The sequence below is a fragment of the Lissotriton helveticus genome, chromosome 1_1 (genome assembly GCF_964261635.1).
Source record: "Lissotriton helveticus chromosome 1_1, aLisHel1.1, whole genome shotgun sequence".
NCBI classification, from domain to species: domain Eukaryota; kingdom Metazoa; phylum Chordata; class Amphibia; order Caudata; family Salamandridae; genus Lissotriton; species Lissotriton helveticus.
Genome location: NC_136057.1, coordinates 29,908,775 through 29,927,015, shown reverse-complemented (window position 1 = coordinate 29,927,015; position 18,241 = coordinate 29,908,775). Strand labels below are relative to the sequence as shown.

General features: G+C 43.6%; 1 protein-coding gene and 1 long non-coding RNA gene across 2 annotated transcripts in view; both read left to right on the top strand.

The window, feature by feature from the left end:
* Window positions 1–13,939, top strand: part of CD6 (CD6 molecule) — a 262,122-nt gene extending 248,183 nt beyond the window's left edge. The window contains exons 8-10 of the mRNA XM_078646382.1: window positions 649–735; window positions 3,700–3,771; window positions 13,740–13,939. Coding sequence (XP_078502508.1) covers window positions 649–735; window positions 3,700–3,771; window positions 13,740–13,939 — 359 coding nt within the window. The remainder of the gene's footprint in view (window positions 1–648; window positions 736–3,699; window positions 3,772–13,739) is intronic.
* A 1,170-nt stretch (window positions 13,940–15,109) lies between these two features.
* The window catches only part of LOC144767033 (uncharacterized), a 54,506-nt gene continuing 51,374 nt past the window's right edge, over window positions 15,110–18,241 (top strand). The window contains exon 1 of the long non-coding RNA XR_013598034.1: window positions 15,110–15,233. This is a non-coding gene — a long non-coding RNA (uncharacterized LOC144767033). The remainder of the gene's footprint in view (window positions 15,234–18,241) is intronic.

Below are 18,241 nucleotides of genomic sequence, written 5' to 3'. Positions count from 1 at the left end.
GGCATCACAAGCATGTCTAAAGATGGAGGCAGGAGTGATATCTCTTGAAACGAGGAACTGTGAGAAATAGTACAGGAGACAAGGGGCAACTGAGAAACAAGAATATGCTGAGTGGCAATACCACCAACTTATCCAATAATTATGAATATTTATGTGATAATATTGAGTTTCAATATGTTAGACTCACTTAAGCATCTCCCTGCAAAGATTGCAACTGGTATTCTTGCAACAATTGAACTAGTATACTTGACACATACTTTAGGTCTTAGTTCATTTACTATTCTAACTCCAGTCCCAGCACACTAAGGGGAGGGGAGGTCAAAAGTATGATTAGGTGGAGGTCATCCCTTCTGCAGGAAGGAATGTATGCAAGGTATTTATTGATAATATATGATTTTTGGTCTGTCCTTTTTAAAGATTCGTCTGGTGTACACCATGTTTTTCCTGTATACCTGTGCATCAATGTATTTTCAATATATGCCTCTCTATTTTCTATATTTAAGTTCCTTTCTCTTTGGCATGCTCACTTCTTAGCTGCCTTCCTTCTCAGTGCCACCCTTTTCTCTTCTTTGCTTACTCTCAGTGTTCACCTTTCATGGAGGTTGGGTCTGTGGACCTGAAACTGAATCCCACCCTGTTTCCTTGCAGCGCCCGCTCATGGGACGGATTCTGACTCAGATTACGAAGATTACGATTTCAGCACCAAACCACCGATGGCGGTCTCCTCCTTCTACAGTGAGAACCCTTCTCCCAGCTACACTAGGGGAGTCCCAGACTTTCTAGGACTCCCCTCTCTGTCAGCATCTTTGTCCTTACTCACTGCGAATTCTAGAGCTATGCACACATATGCACGTATACATTGACTTATAAAACGCACCCATCTACCAACACACAAACACCGGCTTCCCAGGTCAGAGAAGAATAAACACAGCTCTGCTAGCGCATGTGTGTCACTGGAGCTTCTAGCTATCTGCGTTCTAGAACGGTGCATAAAGCTACCAGTGCACCCCACATTTGGTTTCAGCCGCCCGCTATTCCAAGTCCTAGCTGGCACTGTTCCACAAAAGCTCCTCTAGGATTTGGAAGGTCTCGGTGAAGCTTGCATTTGTCTAGGGATCTTTTAGGGGTACGGTGAAAGGCATGGTCCTACAATAGGGCAAAACTCTGTAACATCTCCTGTGCTTGCAGCTTTGGGGCCGCCACAGCTATGACAGCCATGGGACTCACACAGTGTTATTAAGAATCAAAAGGAGAGGGAGGAAAGGTACTGGAGCCAGTTCACTTCCCCTGGTATATATGTTTTATCAAAGAGAACTAGTTCTGGAGTGGGTGTTCCTAGCGTATGTTTGTTTTGGAAAGGAAACACATTATGTTTATAGTAAAGCCCTCACTCACCAACCTTGTTGGTGACATGATTCATCATCGGGCCTCACCCAAGGCACTGCGTGCACCTTAGGTGTGCTACAACTACTGGGTATAGCGGAGCTGGTACTGTACCATGAGAGTGCAGTGAGAAGGAGTGAGTGAATGTTAAAAAAGCTGTCCCAAGGGTCCCTGGGATGAAAAAGACTATTTTAATCGATGGGCCCTTGGCAGTTGATAAAAACGAGAGGCGGATATTTAAGAAGATATTAGGATACTCCAATATCCTAGTCGGTCAACATGTTTCAGCCATGCTCTCTTAGTGGTATGGCTTTCTTCAGGACCTATGTGTAGTGCAGAGTGAATGGCCTAAAATCGTGTTATTGGAAGACCATAAATGTGACACACGCGCTAAGGTGTGGTGTGTGGTAGTGGAGGATGTCCTCTTATGGCGCTTTCCTGTGGGGAAGGAAAAGAACAAACAAACATACAGAGAAACATTTAACATACTGATATAGTTGTTTCGGGAGCGGAGTGTCTGTGCTCTTATGCGGTCAAAGGCACAGTGAGGACGGAGTGTGGCATAATTGGTTAAAGTAGACTCCTGGTAATTTATGCGGTCCCGAGTGCTAATCAAGGATGCGCACAGCATGGAACATCGTGTGACTTGAACCAAAGCCGAGAAAAGCTAAATATCTTTCTCAGACAATATCTGGAAAATGACCCATGAGTTCTATGCAGGGGCCCGACCTGTAGTCACACTTTTTGTGACTAAAGTTAAAAGAGAAGACAAACGCGATTTAAAAACTGACCCGCATGCTAGGCTGTGAGAGTCTACCAGCAGCGGGGTGGAAGGACAGTGTTAGAGCGTACCCCCCTTAGGAAGTTCCCACTTACTTTGTCAAGGTCTAGGACCCTCCTCGATACCTGGTTCTGCCGCCATAGAGCTCCGTTGTAGATTGAGTGGAGGTGAGCGGTGGTTTAAATACTCTGCTGCTTTCAACAGGTGTCAGCGAGTTCGTTTATTTGGAACCGCTCTGACTGGTTCAATGGGTTTCAGGTGCTGGTTTAAGCTGTCTTCCGGTGAGTCTGCATGGCTGAAACATGTTGACCGACTAGGATATTGGAGTTACCTAATATCTCCTTAAATATCCGCCTCTCGTTTTTATCAACTACCAAGGGCCCATCGATTAAAATTGTCTTTTTCATCCCAGGGAACCTTAGGACAGCTTTTTTAACATTCACTCACTCCTTCTCACTGCACTCTCATGGCACAATACCAGCTCCGCTGTATCCAGACGTTGTAGCACACCCATAATGTGATTAATCTGTAATTTGCTTACCTGAATGGCGCCAGTTTATGGTCGGAATGCGAGACACATCGATAATGGAGTAAGAAAAGATGTGAGCCGTGAGGGCCATTATTCACCCGTGATTGAGGAGCATGAGCCCTGTGAGGATTTCTAATTTTCCTACCTCATCTAAATCCGGAATTTGTTTGAAAAATACGAAGACACTTGTTTGTTAAGGATTGATCAAGATTGTGAGGCATAGACATAGGTTGCCATTGGAGTTGCGATAGGAGTATCTCATCACCCAGTCCTGAGGAGGCCAGATTGGTTGGAAGGCCGAAACGCGACCGCATCGACACTTTCATTTTGGAGGAGTCCTTTATGTTATCTTGTTTTGGAATTTGTATCCATGTGACACGATCCCATTGTAGGTTCTGTATAATTTTCTTTCAGAACCACTTGTGTCTGACTACCTCCTAGTGTATCTTCTAGATTGAATAGGAGGACACTAAAACTGTATTTTTTGTTGGGTGAACAAGACTATCCTTGTACATTGTTTTGTGTATAAACTGTGGTGTGGTTTTGTATATAACTGTACATAATTGTATATAGAGGTATGTATAATTGTGCATAGTGGAAACATTTTGATAAAGAAAAACAAAGTACTTATGGAAAAATAACCGGTTGGTGATTACAGTAAATAAAACTTGTTATCACGTCCTTTACTTTTAGCGATGGCTTTGTTAAATAAATAATAGTAACAATGGATTAAGGTCACCGAAATAGGAGAATTAGGAGAGTCACCTATTTGTCAAATATTTTGTTATTTGTTCCTCCTTTTTCCAAAATTCTCTTTTTTTGCGCTTTCTTTCCAAAACAAACATACGCTAGTAGCACCCACTCCAGAGCTAATTCTCTTTGATAAAACACTCACACAGTGCTGCCATTCTACCCTCACCATAGGTTCTCTATTTGTGTGCTGTACAAACTTTGCAGCTTTCAGGCTAAGAAGACAACTTACTCTACAACCCTCTCTTCATTTTAGATTCACTTCGTTACAGACCAATAGAGGAGACACCTCAGCAAGTCACGATCCAGATGGCAACACTTGAAGAAGGTACACGCAGGTGGTCACTTCGATACAGATGGAATGATGTAGGCAACACAGGAGACGATGGGAGATTGGGTGTAATGTGGCACATGGAATTACAGAGATGATACATTGGAGTCTGGTTGTAGAGATAAAAATCAAATTAGATAGATTAGACAGGAAAACATGGGAGACCGGTTGTAATGATGCAGATGGAGTGACAGAAATAATAGAGGACAAAGTGGGAGTTTGGTTGTAGATATACAAACAATGTAGGATAGATTAGAGTGGGGATGGGAGTTTGTTGTTGAGATACAGATGGAGTGGCATAGAGCTCAGGATAACATGGGAGTTTGGTTATAGAGCTACAGATGCCTTGAGCTAGATATCAAAGGAGAGGCCGGGAGCTTGGTTTTGAAGATACAAATATAGTGAGGTGGATGAGGCAGAAGCGGATGGAGCAGGATCAATGGGAGAAGTTGCCAGCTTGGTTGTAGAAATGCTGATAGAGCAGGATAAACAGTGAAGGAAGTCATGTGAGCTTAGTTGTTGAGATGAGATACAGAAGGAGAGTCATAGGTAGCACATCAGAAGATGGGAGCTTGGTTGTTGTGATGCAGATGCAGTGGCACAGACACCACAGAAGAAGATGGGAGCTTGGCTGTAGAGACAGATGGAGTGGAATAGATAGCACAGCAGAAGAAGGGAGCTCAGTTGTATAGATACAGATGGAGTGGCATAGATAGCACAGCAGAAGATGGAAGCTTGGCTGTAGAGACAGATGGAGTGGCATAGACATCACAGCAGAAGATCGGAGCTTGGTTGTAGAGACAGGAGGAGTGGCATAGACATCACAGCAGAAGATGGGAGCTTAGTTGTTGAGATACAATTGAAGTGGCATAGATACCACAGCAGAAGATGGGAGCTCAGTTGTATAGATACAGATGGAGTGGCATAGATAGCACAGCAGAAGATGGGAGCTTGGTTGTAGGGATACAATTGGAGTGGCATAGATACCACAGCAGAAGATGGGAGCTCAGTTGTATAGATACAGATGGAGTGGCATAGATAGCACAGCAGAAGATGGGAGCTTGGCTGTAGAGACAGATGGAGTGGCATAGACATCACAGCAGAAGATCGGAGCTTGGTTGTAGAGACAGGAGGAGTGGCATAGACATCACAGCAGAAGATGGGAGCTTAGTTGTTGAGATACAATTGAAGTGGCATAGATACCACAGCAGAAGATGGGAGCTCAGTTGTATAGATACAGATGGAGTGGCATAGATAGCACAGCAGAAGATGGGAGCTTGGTTGTAGGGATACAATTGGAGTGGCATAGATACCACAGCAGAAGATGGGAGCTCAGTTGTATAGATACAGATGGAGTGGCATAGATAGCACAGCAGAAGATGGGAGCTTGGTTGTAGGGATACAATTGGAGTGGCATAGACACCACAGAAGATTGAAGCTTAGTTGTTTAGATACAGATGGAGTGGCATAGACATCACAGCAGAAGATTGAAGCTTAGTTGTTTAGATACAGATGGAGTGGCATAGGTACCACACCAGAAGATGGGAGCTTGGCTGTTTAGATACAGATGGAGTGGCATAGATATCACAGCAGAAGATTGAAGCTTGGTTGTAGGGATACAATTGGAGTGGCATAGACACCACAGAAGATTGAAGCTTAGTTGTTTAGATACAGATGGAGTGGCATAGATAGCACAGCAGAAGATGGGAGCTCAGTTGTATAGATACAGATGGAGTGGCATAGATAGCACAGAAGAAGATGGAAGCTTGGCTGTAGAGACAGATGGAGTGGCATAGATAGCACAGCAGAAGATTGAAGCTTGGTTGTAGGGATACAATTGGAGTGGCATAGACATCACAGCAGAAGATCGGAGCTTGGTTGTAGAGACAGGAGGAGTGGCATAGACATCACAGCAGAAGATGGGAGCTTGGTTGTAGAGACAGGAGGAGTGGCATAGACATCACAGCAGAAGATGGGAGCTTAGTTGTTGAGATACAATTGAAGTGGCATAGATACCACAGCAGAAGATGGGAGCTCAGTTGTATAGATACAGATGGAGTGGCATAGATAGCACAGCAGAAGATGGGAGCTTGGTTGTAGGGATACAATTGGAGTGGCATAGACACCACAGAAGATTGAAGCTTAGTTGTTTAGATACAGATGGAGTGGCATAGACATCACAGCAGAAGATTGAAGCTTAGTTGTTTAGATACAGATGGAGTGGCATAGGTACCACACCAGAAGATGGGAGCTTGGCTGTTTAGATACAGATGGAGTGGCATAGATATCACAGCAGAAGATTGAAGCTTGGTTGTAGGGATACAATTGGAGTGGCATAGACACCACAGAAGATTGAAGCTTAGTTGTTTAGATACAGATGGAGTGGCATAGATAGCACAGCAGAAGATGGGAGCTCAGTTGTATAGATACAGATGGAGTGGCATAGATAGCACAGAAGAAGATGGAAGCTTGGCTGTAGAGACAGATGGAGTGGCATAGATAGCACAGCAGAAGATTGAAGCTTGGTTGTAGGGATACAATTGGAGTGGCATAGACATCACAGCAGAAGATCGGAGCTTGGTTGTAGAGACAGGGGGAGTGGCATAGACATCACAGCAGAAGATGGGAGCTTGGTTGTAGAGACAGGAGGAGTGGCATAGACATCACAGCAGAAGATGGGAGCTTAGTTGTTGAGATACAATTGAAGTGGCATAGATACCACACCAGAAGATGGGAGCTTGGCTGTTTAGATACAGATGGAGTGGCATAGATAGCACACCAGAAGATGGGAGCTTGGCTGTTTAGATACAGATGGAGTGGCATAGATAGCACACCAGAAGATGGGAGCTTGGCTGTTTAGATACAGATGGAGTGGCATAGACATCACAGCAGAAGATGGGAGCTTGGTTGTTTAGATACAGATGGAGTGGCATAGATATCACAGCAGAAGATGGGAGCTTGGTCGTAGGGATACACTTGGAGTGACATAGACATCACAGCAGAAGATGGGAGCTTAGTTGTTGAGATCAATTGAAGTAACAATGTACCACAGCAGAAGATGGGAGCTCGGCTGTAGAGACAGACTGAGTGGGATAGACACCACAGCAGAAGATGTGAGCTTGGTTGTAGAGACAAAGGGAGTGGCATAGATAGCACAGCAGAAGATGGGAGCTTTGTAATAGAGACAGAAACAGAGACAGACAGAGATAACACAGGACACAACAACAACACGGTGGGTGGGAGTAAATCTGCAAATGTGCGTCTTGTGATGTTAGTGCAGGAAGAATGTTGGGTTTTGGAATGTAGAGAATAGAAAAGGTGGAGTGGGGGGTTGCTGAAACCCACTGGTGGGGCAGCAGAAGCTGAATATAGGATTCTACCAGAGTACTGAGAAGATTGAGTTGATGTACTATTCCTAACTACGCATCTTTGTTCCCTGAATATATACATATTCACAAAAAAAAACATAGGTTTCAGGCACGTTAAAGTTAGAAGTTAGCATTTAAAAAACTATAGAAATTCACTGAAAAAAACATTGGTTTCAGGGATGTTATAGTTAGTTGGACATTTCACTCATATAAAACCATCGAAATTCCCCCGTTATAGTTAGTTCAGCTAACTATAACTCGCGCCCCGTAATGCACTGCTGATGACGTCACATATTACATCATTCATGACATGGTCAGTGACATCACTGATGACATCTCAAATGACATCACTGATTACATCACTGATGACATCATCCAGTGACTGTGTGTTTCTCTAAATTGTAAATATGTTTTACATATAGGCCAAGGTGTATTGAAGAATGAGTGGGTGTATAAGTGTCTGGATGGAGGATTTAGTATGTGCGTGACTGACTGTATAATTGAGTGATTAACTGTGTCTTACTGAGTGCATGGGTTAGTGACTAAACTGTCTGAATGTGCGTATCAGTATGTCTGTTGTTGTGTAAGCTGCTGCATGTGTTGGTCAGTAGCTACATGAGTGTCTATATAGGTTATTGATTGGTTGCCTGAGTATTTCTATGGGAGACTAAATGTGTGCGTGGGTGGGTATGAGGTGTGTGACTCTGTGCATAGATGTGTGAGTGGTTGATTCACTGGGTGTATGGGTTCAAGAGTGCATGTGGAAACAGCTGTATGGCCGGTTGAGTGTGTGTATGGGTGTGTTGGTGAGAGATTGGATGTCTCAGTGGTACATGTCCAAATAACTACATTTGTAAAAGGCAGTGTATGTGAGACTTGGAGTATATAAATGACTATATGTGATAGTCAGTGACTGTGAGAGTGGCTGTATGGATGAGTGTGTACTTGTATCAGTAATTGTATAAGAGAGTAAGTATGTGTTAGTATATGTTTGAATAAGTGAGGTGGTGTGTGTATAACTGTATAGGTGAGGAAATGGGAGTGTGGTTGATTCTTTGTATGACTGACTAGGTGTGTGAGTAACTCCACTGAAGAGTGGCGGTGTGTGAGTGTCTGTATAGGTGTAAGAGTGAATATGATAGTGTTGTATTGATGAGTGACTGTATGTATGAGTGATTGTATGGGTGAATGAGTGGATGTGAGTGTAGACCTAGGAATCAGTGAGTGCGTATGTAGTAACTGGTATTGGTGTGTCGATGGTTTTGAAAATGGTAGTCTTTATTTTACAGTGGGTGTATCAAAGATTACATTAGAGTGTGATGAGGTGCATCAGATGTTGACGTGGATGATGTCATCAGTGATGTTAACTGTGATGTCATTTGAGATGTCATCAGTGATGTCACTGACCATGTCATGAATGATGTAATAGGTGACATCATCAGCAGTGCATTGCGGGGGGGAGAGTTATAGTTAGCTGAACTAACTATAATGGGGGGATTTCTATGGTTTTGTATGAGGGAAATGTTCAGCTAACTATAGCCTCCCTGAAACCTATGATTTTTTCAGTGAATTTCTAAGGTTTTTTAAATGCTAATTTCTAACTATAACGTGCCTGAAACATATGGTTTTTCAGTGAATTTCTACGTTTTTTTAAATGCTAATTTCTAACTATAACATGCCTGAAACCTATGGTTTTTTTAAGTGAATGTCAATGGTTTTTTAAATGCTAATTTCTAACTGTGCCTACAAAGTTAGGACATGTGAAGAAAGAGGAAGAAAAGCGCAGCAAGAAGCAAGACAAACGGAGAGAGAGGTAACAGAAGTCCAGAAAGATGAAGAAAAGTGCAGGAAGAAGCAAGAGATGTGTAGAAAGAATCAACAGAGGAGCAGAAAGTCCTCCTGTGCCCCCAACTTTTTAGTGACGGCTACTGGTGGTAACTGACTCTGACTAACCAGGACCGGAGCCAGTGCTTTGCCAAAAGACACTTAGAATACAGTGAAAACACCTACATACACTAGGGAACACTACGCGTTGGGGTACAACTGTAATGAGCATCACCTCCTCTGTTTTTGCCATGAGTTATTGCCTGGGTTATTGCATTACTACATGGGTAGTGACTGGATGATTATAGTGCTGCAAGGACAGTGCATGGTGATTTTATAACTGCTTGGGTTTTGGTGGAGTGATTGGATAAGTACATGATGCTGGATGGGCGATTGGAGGAGTGCATGGGTAGTGACAGGGGGATTTCTGGAGTGCATGGGCGCAACCTGGGTAATTGGAGGAGTGAATCAGTACTGTGTAGGTGGTTGGAGGTCTGTATGGGTACTGCTCAGGGTATTGTAGCAGTGCATGAGTTAGTGTATTGGTCATTGCATGAGTGCATGGGTAGTGACTGGATGATTAGAGTGCTGCAAGGCGAGTGCATGGTGAATTTATAAGTGCTTGGGTTTTGGTGGAGTGATTGCAGAAGTACACACATGTCCCATCAGGCCTCACCCCCTCCCTTCACCCCTGGCGGGTTTTAATTTGCGGGATTCATTCCCCTTGAATCCTGAGGGTCACTGGGGGCCAACTGGCCCACCATGTACCTCTAGTAAGTGCCACAGAGCTGTATTGCAGAGAGGTGTTCAGAGGCCATGCCCCTTTTTACACCTCTCTGCAACGCAACTCTGTGGCTCTTACTGGACGTACCTGGTGGACTAGTTGGCCCACAGGGACCCTCAGGATTCAAGTGGACTTAATTTCCCAACTTAAAATGTGCCACTGGGCAAGTTTGCACACTTGTCACATCAGGCCATGCCCCTTACCTGCACCACTGTCCAAACGCACCCCTCTTAAATCTTCGGCATCAAGTGGCCCCGGGGACCCCATCCCCCGGGGCTGTGCCTCATTTTTTCATTATTTTTATTTTAAATCATGGATGGATTGGGGCCACGTAGCCCCCGTCCTAGGCCATGCCCCGGGGACCCGATCGCCCGGGGCCTGGCCTCTTCGTTGGGGACTGTGGGGGGAGCCCCAATTACCCCACAGTCCCGCCAGCTCTCTGCCTCCAGCGGGAGTCGGCATTGCTTTTCCACATGGGGAGCTGCTAACATGCAGCTCCCCTTGTGGAAAAGCAATGTGGTTTGGATTTGGTAAGCGAGAGCAGTAAACCTGCTCTTGCTTACAAAATGGAAACCCCAGTTTGCTATGACGGGGCAGGAGCCGCACGGCTCCTGCCCTAGCAAACAGCAGTGTCCCGGGGTGGGCACCCCGGGACACTGCAGGAGCTGGCCCTGGGGGATGGCGGTCCCCAGGCCATGAAGGGCTCCTGGAGCGGGGCCGCGCGGCTCCCCTCCCACCTAGTGCGTAGCCCCGGGGAGGTGGTGGTCCCCGGGGCTCGGGATCTGTAACGGACCCCCACATTTGCATATTAGTGCCTCGGGGAGATGGTGGCCCCCGGGGCATGTGGGGGGGCTTGAGCACCCCTAGGTTTATTTATTTCATAAAAAAGCCCCAGGGTTGGTGGTCCCCGGGGCTTGGAGGACCCCCCACACATTTAATAATTAGCCCCAGGGGTGGCTGTCCCTGGGGCTGCGGGGGGCTGCGTGGCCCCCCACAACTGATTTGGGCAGTGTGGGGGGATTGCCCCCCCCACAAATTTTTTTCGGTGCCCCCAGGACCTGGCCCATCCGGGGCTTCAATACAACGAAGCGCGGGAGCCCGCACTTTTTTTTTTTTTCGCGGCCCCAGCGCGAATTCGGCAGATTTTTTTTTAATGCTTTTTTTGGCCCTGGTGGTCCTTGTGGGACCCCCTGAGCAGGCCTAGGGGTCAGGGTGTTTCTACCCTGCCCCCTTTTCTTGTTTTTCGCATCTGTTTCACTGTTTTCTTGTGACTCAGTTCTACCAAGTCACAAGATGGCTGCCAACACTTCCTTGTTTGGAGTGTTGGCAGCCAATTAGAATAAAGCTCGTGGTCGGGAGGGTCCACAAATCCACAGCGCCTCTAGATATCAATATTTTTATTTTTTGATTTTCTCAGCAACAACTGAACGGATTTACCTCATTTTTAAAAAGGTTGCTTTCTGAGCCAAGCAGTACCTTTTTACTAAATTTGGTGTAATTCCGTTCAGCAGTTCTGGCTGTAGCCTTGGCTAAAGTTTCCTATGGAAATTAACATGGAGAAAACACTTTTTTGTGACCCCCCTTTTTTCTCAGCCCCCAAACTTTCAGGATAGGAGCTGACCTGGATGAAACATTTTTTTGTAGAATTTTGCGAAGATTTGTCAAACAACACCAAAGTTATTAGCAAACCAAAAAACGCTATTCCGATGGAAACTAGGTTCTAACTATAACTACCTACTGGCGCCCGCCAGTAGGTAATGTATTCAAGAAAAAATATATATATCATTATATATTTCACACAGTGGGGGATCTACGTTTTTCTGTCTTTTTAAAAATAAGCCAGGGTCGGGGGTGTCGCTGTACTTTTATTTTTAGGGAAGTGGTGGTGGGCCTCCTCCCCAAGCCTCTATGAGGCACTGGGGACCCCATCCCCCAGGGCTGTTTTTTATAATTAGGACTGGGGAATTCGCAGGGTCTTGCTCACTTCTATGGACATCTTACTTTACTTTTAAAAAATCATAGAAATTCACTGAAAAAAGGTAAAAGTAACATTATAGTTCGGAATTGTAATTAAGTGCTAGTTTACATTAAAAAAACCTTTAGAAAGTCACTGAAAAAGGGACGTTATAGTTAGGTGAAAATGTCAGTTCCAAATATACAATTTTAAACTAACAAAACCCTTGCCAGATATAGTGATCTCAAGTAACGATAACTCGTGCCCTAAAGTAACTATAGCTTGTGCCCTCGTCACGCAGTGCTAATGACCTCACATATTACATCACTCAAGACACGTTTGTTGCATCATTGAAAACATCACTGCAACATCTAAAATGACATAGTTGATAATAGCAATTTACATGGCAGGGGTGTGAGTTATAGTTACCTTAGGCCACAAGCCTATATAACTTTGATTTTTCAATGAAAAGCCTACTTACTTAGTGAATGTTTGTCAGAGGTTTCAAAGGTCATATTTTACAGAAAGGAGGTCTAGTTGTGAATTATTTTCCATAATTCACAGTGCTTAATTCAATTGTAGGATATTTAGTTCCCTGTAACATATAAAAAGTTAAACACAGTATTAGTTACTCTGTCCCATATTGCACTTTATTTACTTTTCCATATACGTCTTGTTGAACCTTCTCTTTAGTTTCAATATACTACAGAAGAAAATCACATTTTAGAATGAATATTTTCAATTTCCTTGCAAAGAGCTTTGAATTTAAAAGTTGACACACATTGTAAAATATTAGCACGCTATCCCCAACAAAAACACACATTCCTTAAAACATTGTAGTCCCAGCAAGCAATGAACAGTAACCAGAAGATAGTGAAATGCTGTAAAACATAATTAATAAATTGTGCAATCTAACAAATGCATAACACGGAACTTGCATAATATGGTCCTATATTGCCAAGTCAGGGTTCAGGTTACATTTATATGGTCCTATATTGCCGTCTCAGGGTACTGATATATAAATGTCACCTGGCCTTCCGCTTCATGGATGGTAACTGTCACCAGAATCCTTTGTTGACGATAAAGGGCCATATTACACAGTTAGCTTTATTTATTACACATGTATACCATCAAGGAACATAGATCTGGAGCTAGAAATAGTAGTTCTATATTTGTTTATATTTTCTATCCTTCACAACATTGTAGTAGTCAATATTCTGGCTATGGTATATTTTGAGGAGGCGCCCTTGGTGGCGGTTCGACCTTCCTGCAGTCCAGAATGTTCTACCTTCCTCCCAGTGACCAGCATCTCATGCAATAAGTAGAAAGATAAGTGGACTTGACAAAAGAAATAAAGTGAGTCAGTAGCACCCCACACATCTGTGTAACCTCTGTGCTATATTACACACCCCTCTGACCATCCCTATCTAGTTCCACACAGGCAGACAGAACCCCAAGGTCATTAAAAAGGTGTTTTTTTGTGTGAGTTAAGAGGAAATACACTTATGATGAATTTCAAAAGAGTGAAAGTTTAAGGTGTCATTGAAAGTTTTTTATATGTTAGACTCATCATTTTACACGGGCATTGAGCAATGTCTGGAGAAGGTGCAGGGAAAGAAGCAAGGGAAAGCTTAGCAAAGAAGGAATGAAAAAGGTAGAAGAGATAAAGGCAACATGTGATGAGAGGGGAAGCCGGTCCAAAGAAAGTGTATGGAAGGGATGAAAATGGGAAGTGGTGACGATTAGCTGGAGAGAGAAAGAGGGATGGAGAGAGAGAAAGAGAAAAGTAAAAATAAAGAAAAAGTGAAACAATGAGAGTAAGAGTGAGCATGAGAAAGCAGAGACAGACAGGGACAACATAGAAAAGGCTTTAACGGTGCAAAAATGTAAACAGAAGTGGGACACTGACATAAACTTAGCAGATCTGCAGAGCAGCTCTTTTGCACACTGCATACCAGACCTCAAGCCTCGCTCAGTGTGTTATGTGTATGCACTTGACTCTTTCAATACTACAAGCCTCACATTTCCATTTCAGTTCCCGACTCGTCTTCCATCCAGCGCTGCAGGACTCAAGGTGACACCAACAGTATGTCCTCTGATGAGGACTATGGGAACAGCGGTCCTATCAGGAAGAATGGTACCAAACCTATCATTTACCCAGCAGCCCCTGCGGTACCCCCAGCACCTTCCAATCATAGCTACGCTCAGAAGCTGCGGCCATCTCCAGGTACGTAATGACATCTGACTGCTCTGTGAAGTTGTGTTCTCTATCAGAATACACTTTAATGGGAGTTCCTTCCTGCATGTATTTATTTATTCAAATAGCGCTCCTTCATCAAAGTGGTGTTAGAGCGCTTGACAATACATTAAAATAAGAACAAAATGTAGAGCTTGTGGAGGCCAAGAGATTAGAAACAGGACAAGTAGGAGGGCCTTATTTCCAATGCAGACGTGTCTTCTGAGTAAGAGGGGAGAAGATCTCATCCACATTTAGTTTGTGTGCTTGGTCTGCGTCTCCTTGTAGTGGGTGATTTCCTGGCTCTGTCCAGACGTCGGGGAGACGCGCTGTGGATCTTATTGGTATTTGTTTAATTTGGTCCTGATAAAGTGCCGCACGACTTTTGGGCTCCTAAGGCACGAAACATGTTGGCCACGCATACATAAAGCTACCCTGGTACCTTAGGACCTCCTGGTAGCACCACTGTTTTTACTTAGTCCTGGCCCCATTTATTGAATTAAATCGTTCTTGGGACCGGTGCTGCCTATTTTAAAGTCTCCTAGTCACTTTGCACACACTATTGGTCACCTCTTTTTAGCCCACATGCACCCACCACATACGGCGTCCTCAGATCAGAAGAACTCCAACAAAGAAGCCACCAGGCCCGTCAGACATTGCAGCGCCGGTCTGACGAGGAGCGCCCTATGATGAAGCATGACACCCTAACTGGTGTGTGAGGGTATTACGATCTGAAATTCAGATCTCCCAGCGACTTTAACACCAGTCAGTTAGCAACCTTGAGTGCATCTGCCCCATAGAGGAACGGACTCCTTACTGTGATTTACATTAGTACTTGGAAGAGCACAAGAGTAGGACCTCTTTAAATAACCAGCTCTTCTGTCCCCTTTTTTTTTTCACCGGAAGCATACCTAGCCAAAGTTTCACCCACCTCTGTGTGTTACATCTGCTGACTTGTTAAAATAGTCACAAATAATTTGGCACATATGTTGCCCATAAAATGAAGAGTGTAAACATCTTTAAATTAAATTCATCATAATACAACTCTAAACTATAATTCCAAGATGATGGGTATTGACATTCTTTCTCTTCTTCATACATCTCCACATAGTCCTTTGGTTTGTTTCCTTGATGCAATTCCTTTCTTCTCTCTATGTCTTGCAGGGGGCCAGCGAGACCAACATCCAGGTTCAAGCATAGCCTATGTGGAAAAGGACCCGGTGCAAGAACACATGAACAGTCGTCTCAGTGCAGCATCCTTTTCTAAAGTCCCTCCAGAACCCACCAATAACTGTAAGGGGATTTCACACTATTGTATCATACTCTAATAGGCAATGTGTACATTGTTCACCTCATAGTAGCAAACTCAGGAAAACATGATTTGGCCTCCACACTCATCCTTTCACATCACATACATGTGCTTGTTACTTCTTTTTTTATGGGGTCGAGTGCTTGATTTCCCAGGTTAGCTATATTATCCACAAATCAGCTCATTATACCATCTACAATATGTATATAATACATGGGATTCTGTAATCTCTATTTAAACAGCAGTTTCTAATCTGCAACTTATGATGCACCCAGTCGCCAATTATAAAGAAAACAGGTTTGATAATTTTTTTAGGTAAAGGAATATGAAGTCATTTTTCCAGAATCACAGAATGATGAGCCAAGACCGGGACTTGAACCTGGGTCACCAGTTCCAAAGCCAGCACCTCTGTACATAAAGTAACATCCTTTCCACGTACTCTCTTTGGGATCTAACCTCCTTGTAGACCCTGGTGAAGGAAGCGGACAGCAGAGCACCTTCTGTCTCTTCCAGTCCTTCCAAAAACCTTCATGCCCAAAAAATGTTTGTAAGAGTTTGGAGTATTAGTTGAGGAGAGTAAGAACCCACCTTAAATAATAACCACAATCCTTGTCAGAGTGAACCACAAATGTCACTAAATAAACCTGTGCTTAACCCTCTGGTAGCTCTGTTACTGGGCAAACAGGCTTAACTTGGAGGCAATGTGTAAAGTATTTGTGCAGCAATAAAACAATAAAAAAGTGAACATTTTGCACAAGCAGAATCCCACAACAATTTTGTATAATACAGAATATTTTAATTTTAAAAAATGACACCAAAACGACAAAACTCTAATCAGTAGAAACAGAGAAATTTGTTTTGAAAGTTTAGGTAAAAATCTCACAAAAAGGCATGAAGCAAAACCTGTGAGTATCTGGTCAAGCCAGACTGGGATTAAGTAAAATGTGCAGGCTGATTGCGATGGGGCGTGGCCAGATACAGGGCCAGATTTGTCCAGCTGGAAGGTTTACCTTCTGACTACGTTGCAAGGAGCTGCGTGGTGCTACAATGCGAGGATCTGAATTGTTCTGCGCCTGATTTGGTGAAGACACCAATAAAGGTCCCTGCAATGCTGTGTTGTGAGGCTCTGAGTCACTCTGTGTTGGATCCAGTGAAGTCTTCAGTTAGGCAGAGAGAAGCACCCTCTGACTCCAGTAAAGGGTCTTGGACCTTGATGACAGCACGTGCGGGTCAGGCATCACTCTCACAGAGGCCAGCTGAGAGGACCAAGTCAGATCCAGTTGGTCTGGTCAGCTGAGAAGTAAGAAAGGCCTCTGGATGCTTGTTGTGTCCCTGTAGATCAAACAGGAAGTCAGCTCACTGGTTATTGGAGTTTCTTAAGGGGTCATGAGTTCAATGCAAGCAGGTTTAGTCTCTCTTCATCAGACAGCAGAGAAGTCATTCTTCTGAATCTTCTCAGGGTCAGGAAAGTTTTGGAATACAATAGCGGCCAGATGACTGGGTGACAATTGCGCTGAGTTGAAAAACAGTAAGATAGCACTCCAAAAGGATAAGGTAATGGTCATCCACCATCAACCAACTAGTAGGGAAAATCCTCTACCTTATAGACAATATACAAATATATCCTGAGCTTGAATCTACACAAATAAATGTCCTTATTAAATCAGAACAAAACAGACAATCTTCTTTTTAGTCCTTCATTTATTCTTCACAACACGCCGGTTCTTCACATGAAGAAACATCGATGAGGATAGAGATTGATGTTAGAGGACTTTGGTATTGAAGACAACAATGGAGAGGTTACATTTCACCTCCTGATTATTGTGCCCCAACAAAAACGCGGATTTTTGGGAACCTTTTATTATCGCTATACACGATTTGCTCACTTTTGTTAGAAACAGAGTCACATATTTGAAATAGCCCTGAAGAAGTCTGTGGTTGACACCAAGAAAGACGAAACACGTGTTGGCTAGGACCACGTTTGGAATATAATTGTGAAGAGTAAATGAAGGACTCAAAAGAAGATCGTCTGTTTTGTTCTGATTTAATAAGGACATTTATTTGTGCAGATTCAAGCTCAGGATATATTTGTGTATTGTCAGGAAAGTTTTGGAAAGGGAACGAGGCATGTCACGTTTGTAGCCTGTGCCTGGATGTGGGAGGGGGAACACCTGCTTATCCCCTAACAAATGGGTTAGAAGTTTCCAGGGGTGACCCTACCCGCATGTGCAGCACTTGCAATGTAAGGTTGAAAGCACCGGAAGAGAAACACAGTGAGTAAACAGCACGTTTAACCATGAGTGTTTTTTCACTTTTTTCATAACGGTTAAAATCACAAGTGGCCACAATAACGACGATTGCGCTCACACACGCCGTTTTAGTTGTTTGTACATAATCTGTTACACTGCACTGCTCTATGCACTAAGATGCATGGGGAATGGCAAATATTCACAGAAATGGCATGTTAAAGACCACGAGCATCACACATATCGTGTTCTAGACATTACCACCCTGTATCAGTCCAAACAACCCTTATGGTGATGGTTGTCAAGTCAACCTTATAGACCAGCTATCCTAGTGCTAGCATGGACAAAGCAGTCTTAGGCTAATACTTCAGAGAGCATGTGAAGCCAATTGTTTTACAATAATAACCCCTTGAATATCAAATGAAAGGACACCACACAAGGTATATATCAAATATCTATGTATTTATTACTAACACAACCCCTCTGCACTCTTTATGAGGTCAGAGTTCGAGATACAGCACAAGTGACTCAATAAGCATACTATAAGTTGCACAAATACAATTCTGCCCTAAGGGCCTCACGAACCATATGTGGTATAAGAACCACTTCAGGAAAGGTGAGTAGGCCTAGGGCCTAGGAAATCGCTGGGACTACACTGAACAACCAAAGGTTAGGAAGTAGGAGTCCCACAGGAAGTGTGTGCAGTGTCTAAACACACCCGCGGGTTCTCATTGACTTTCAATGGG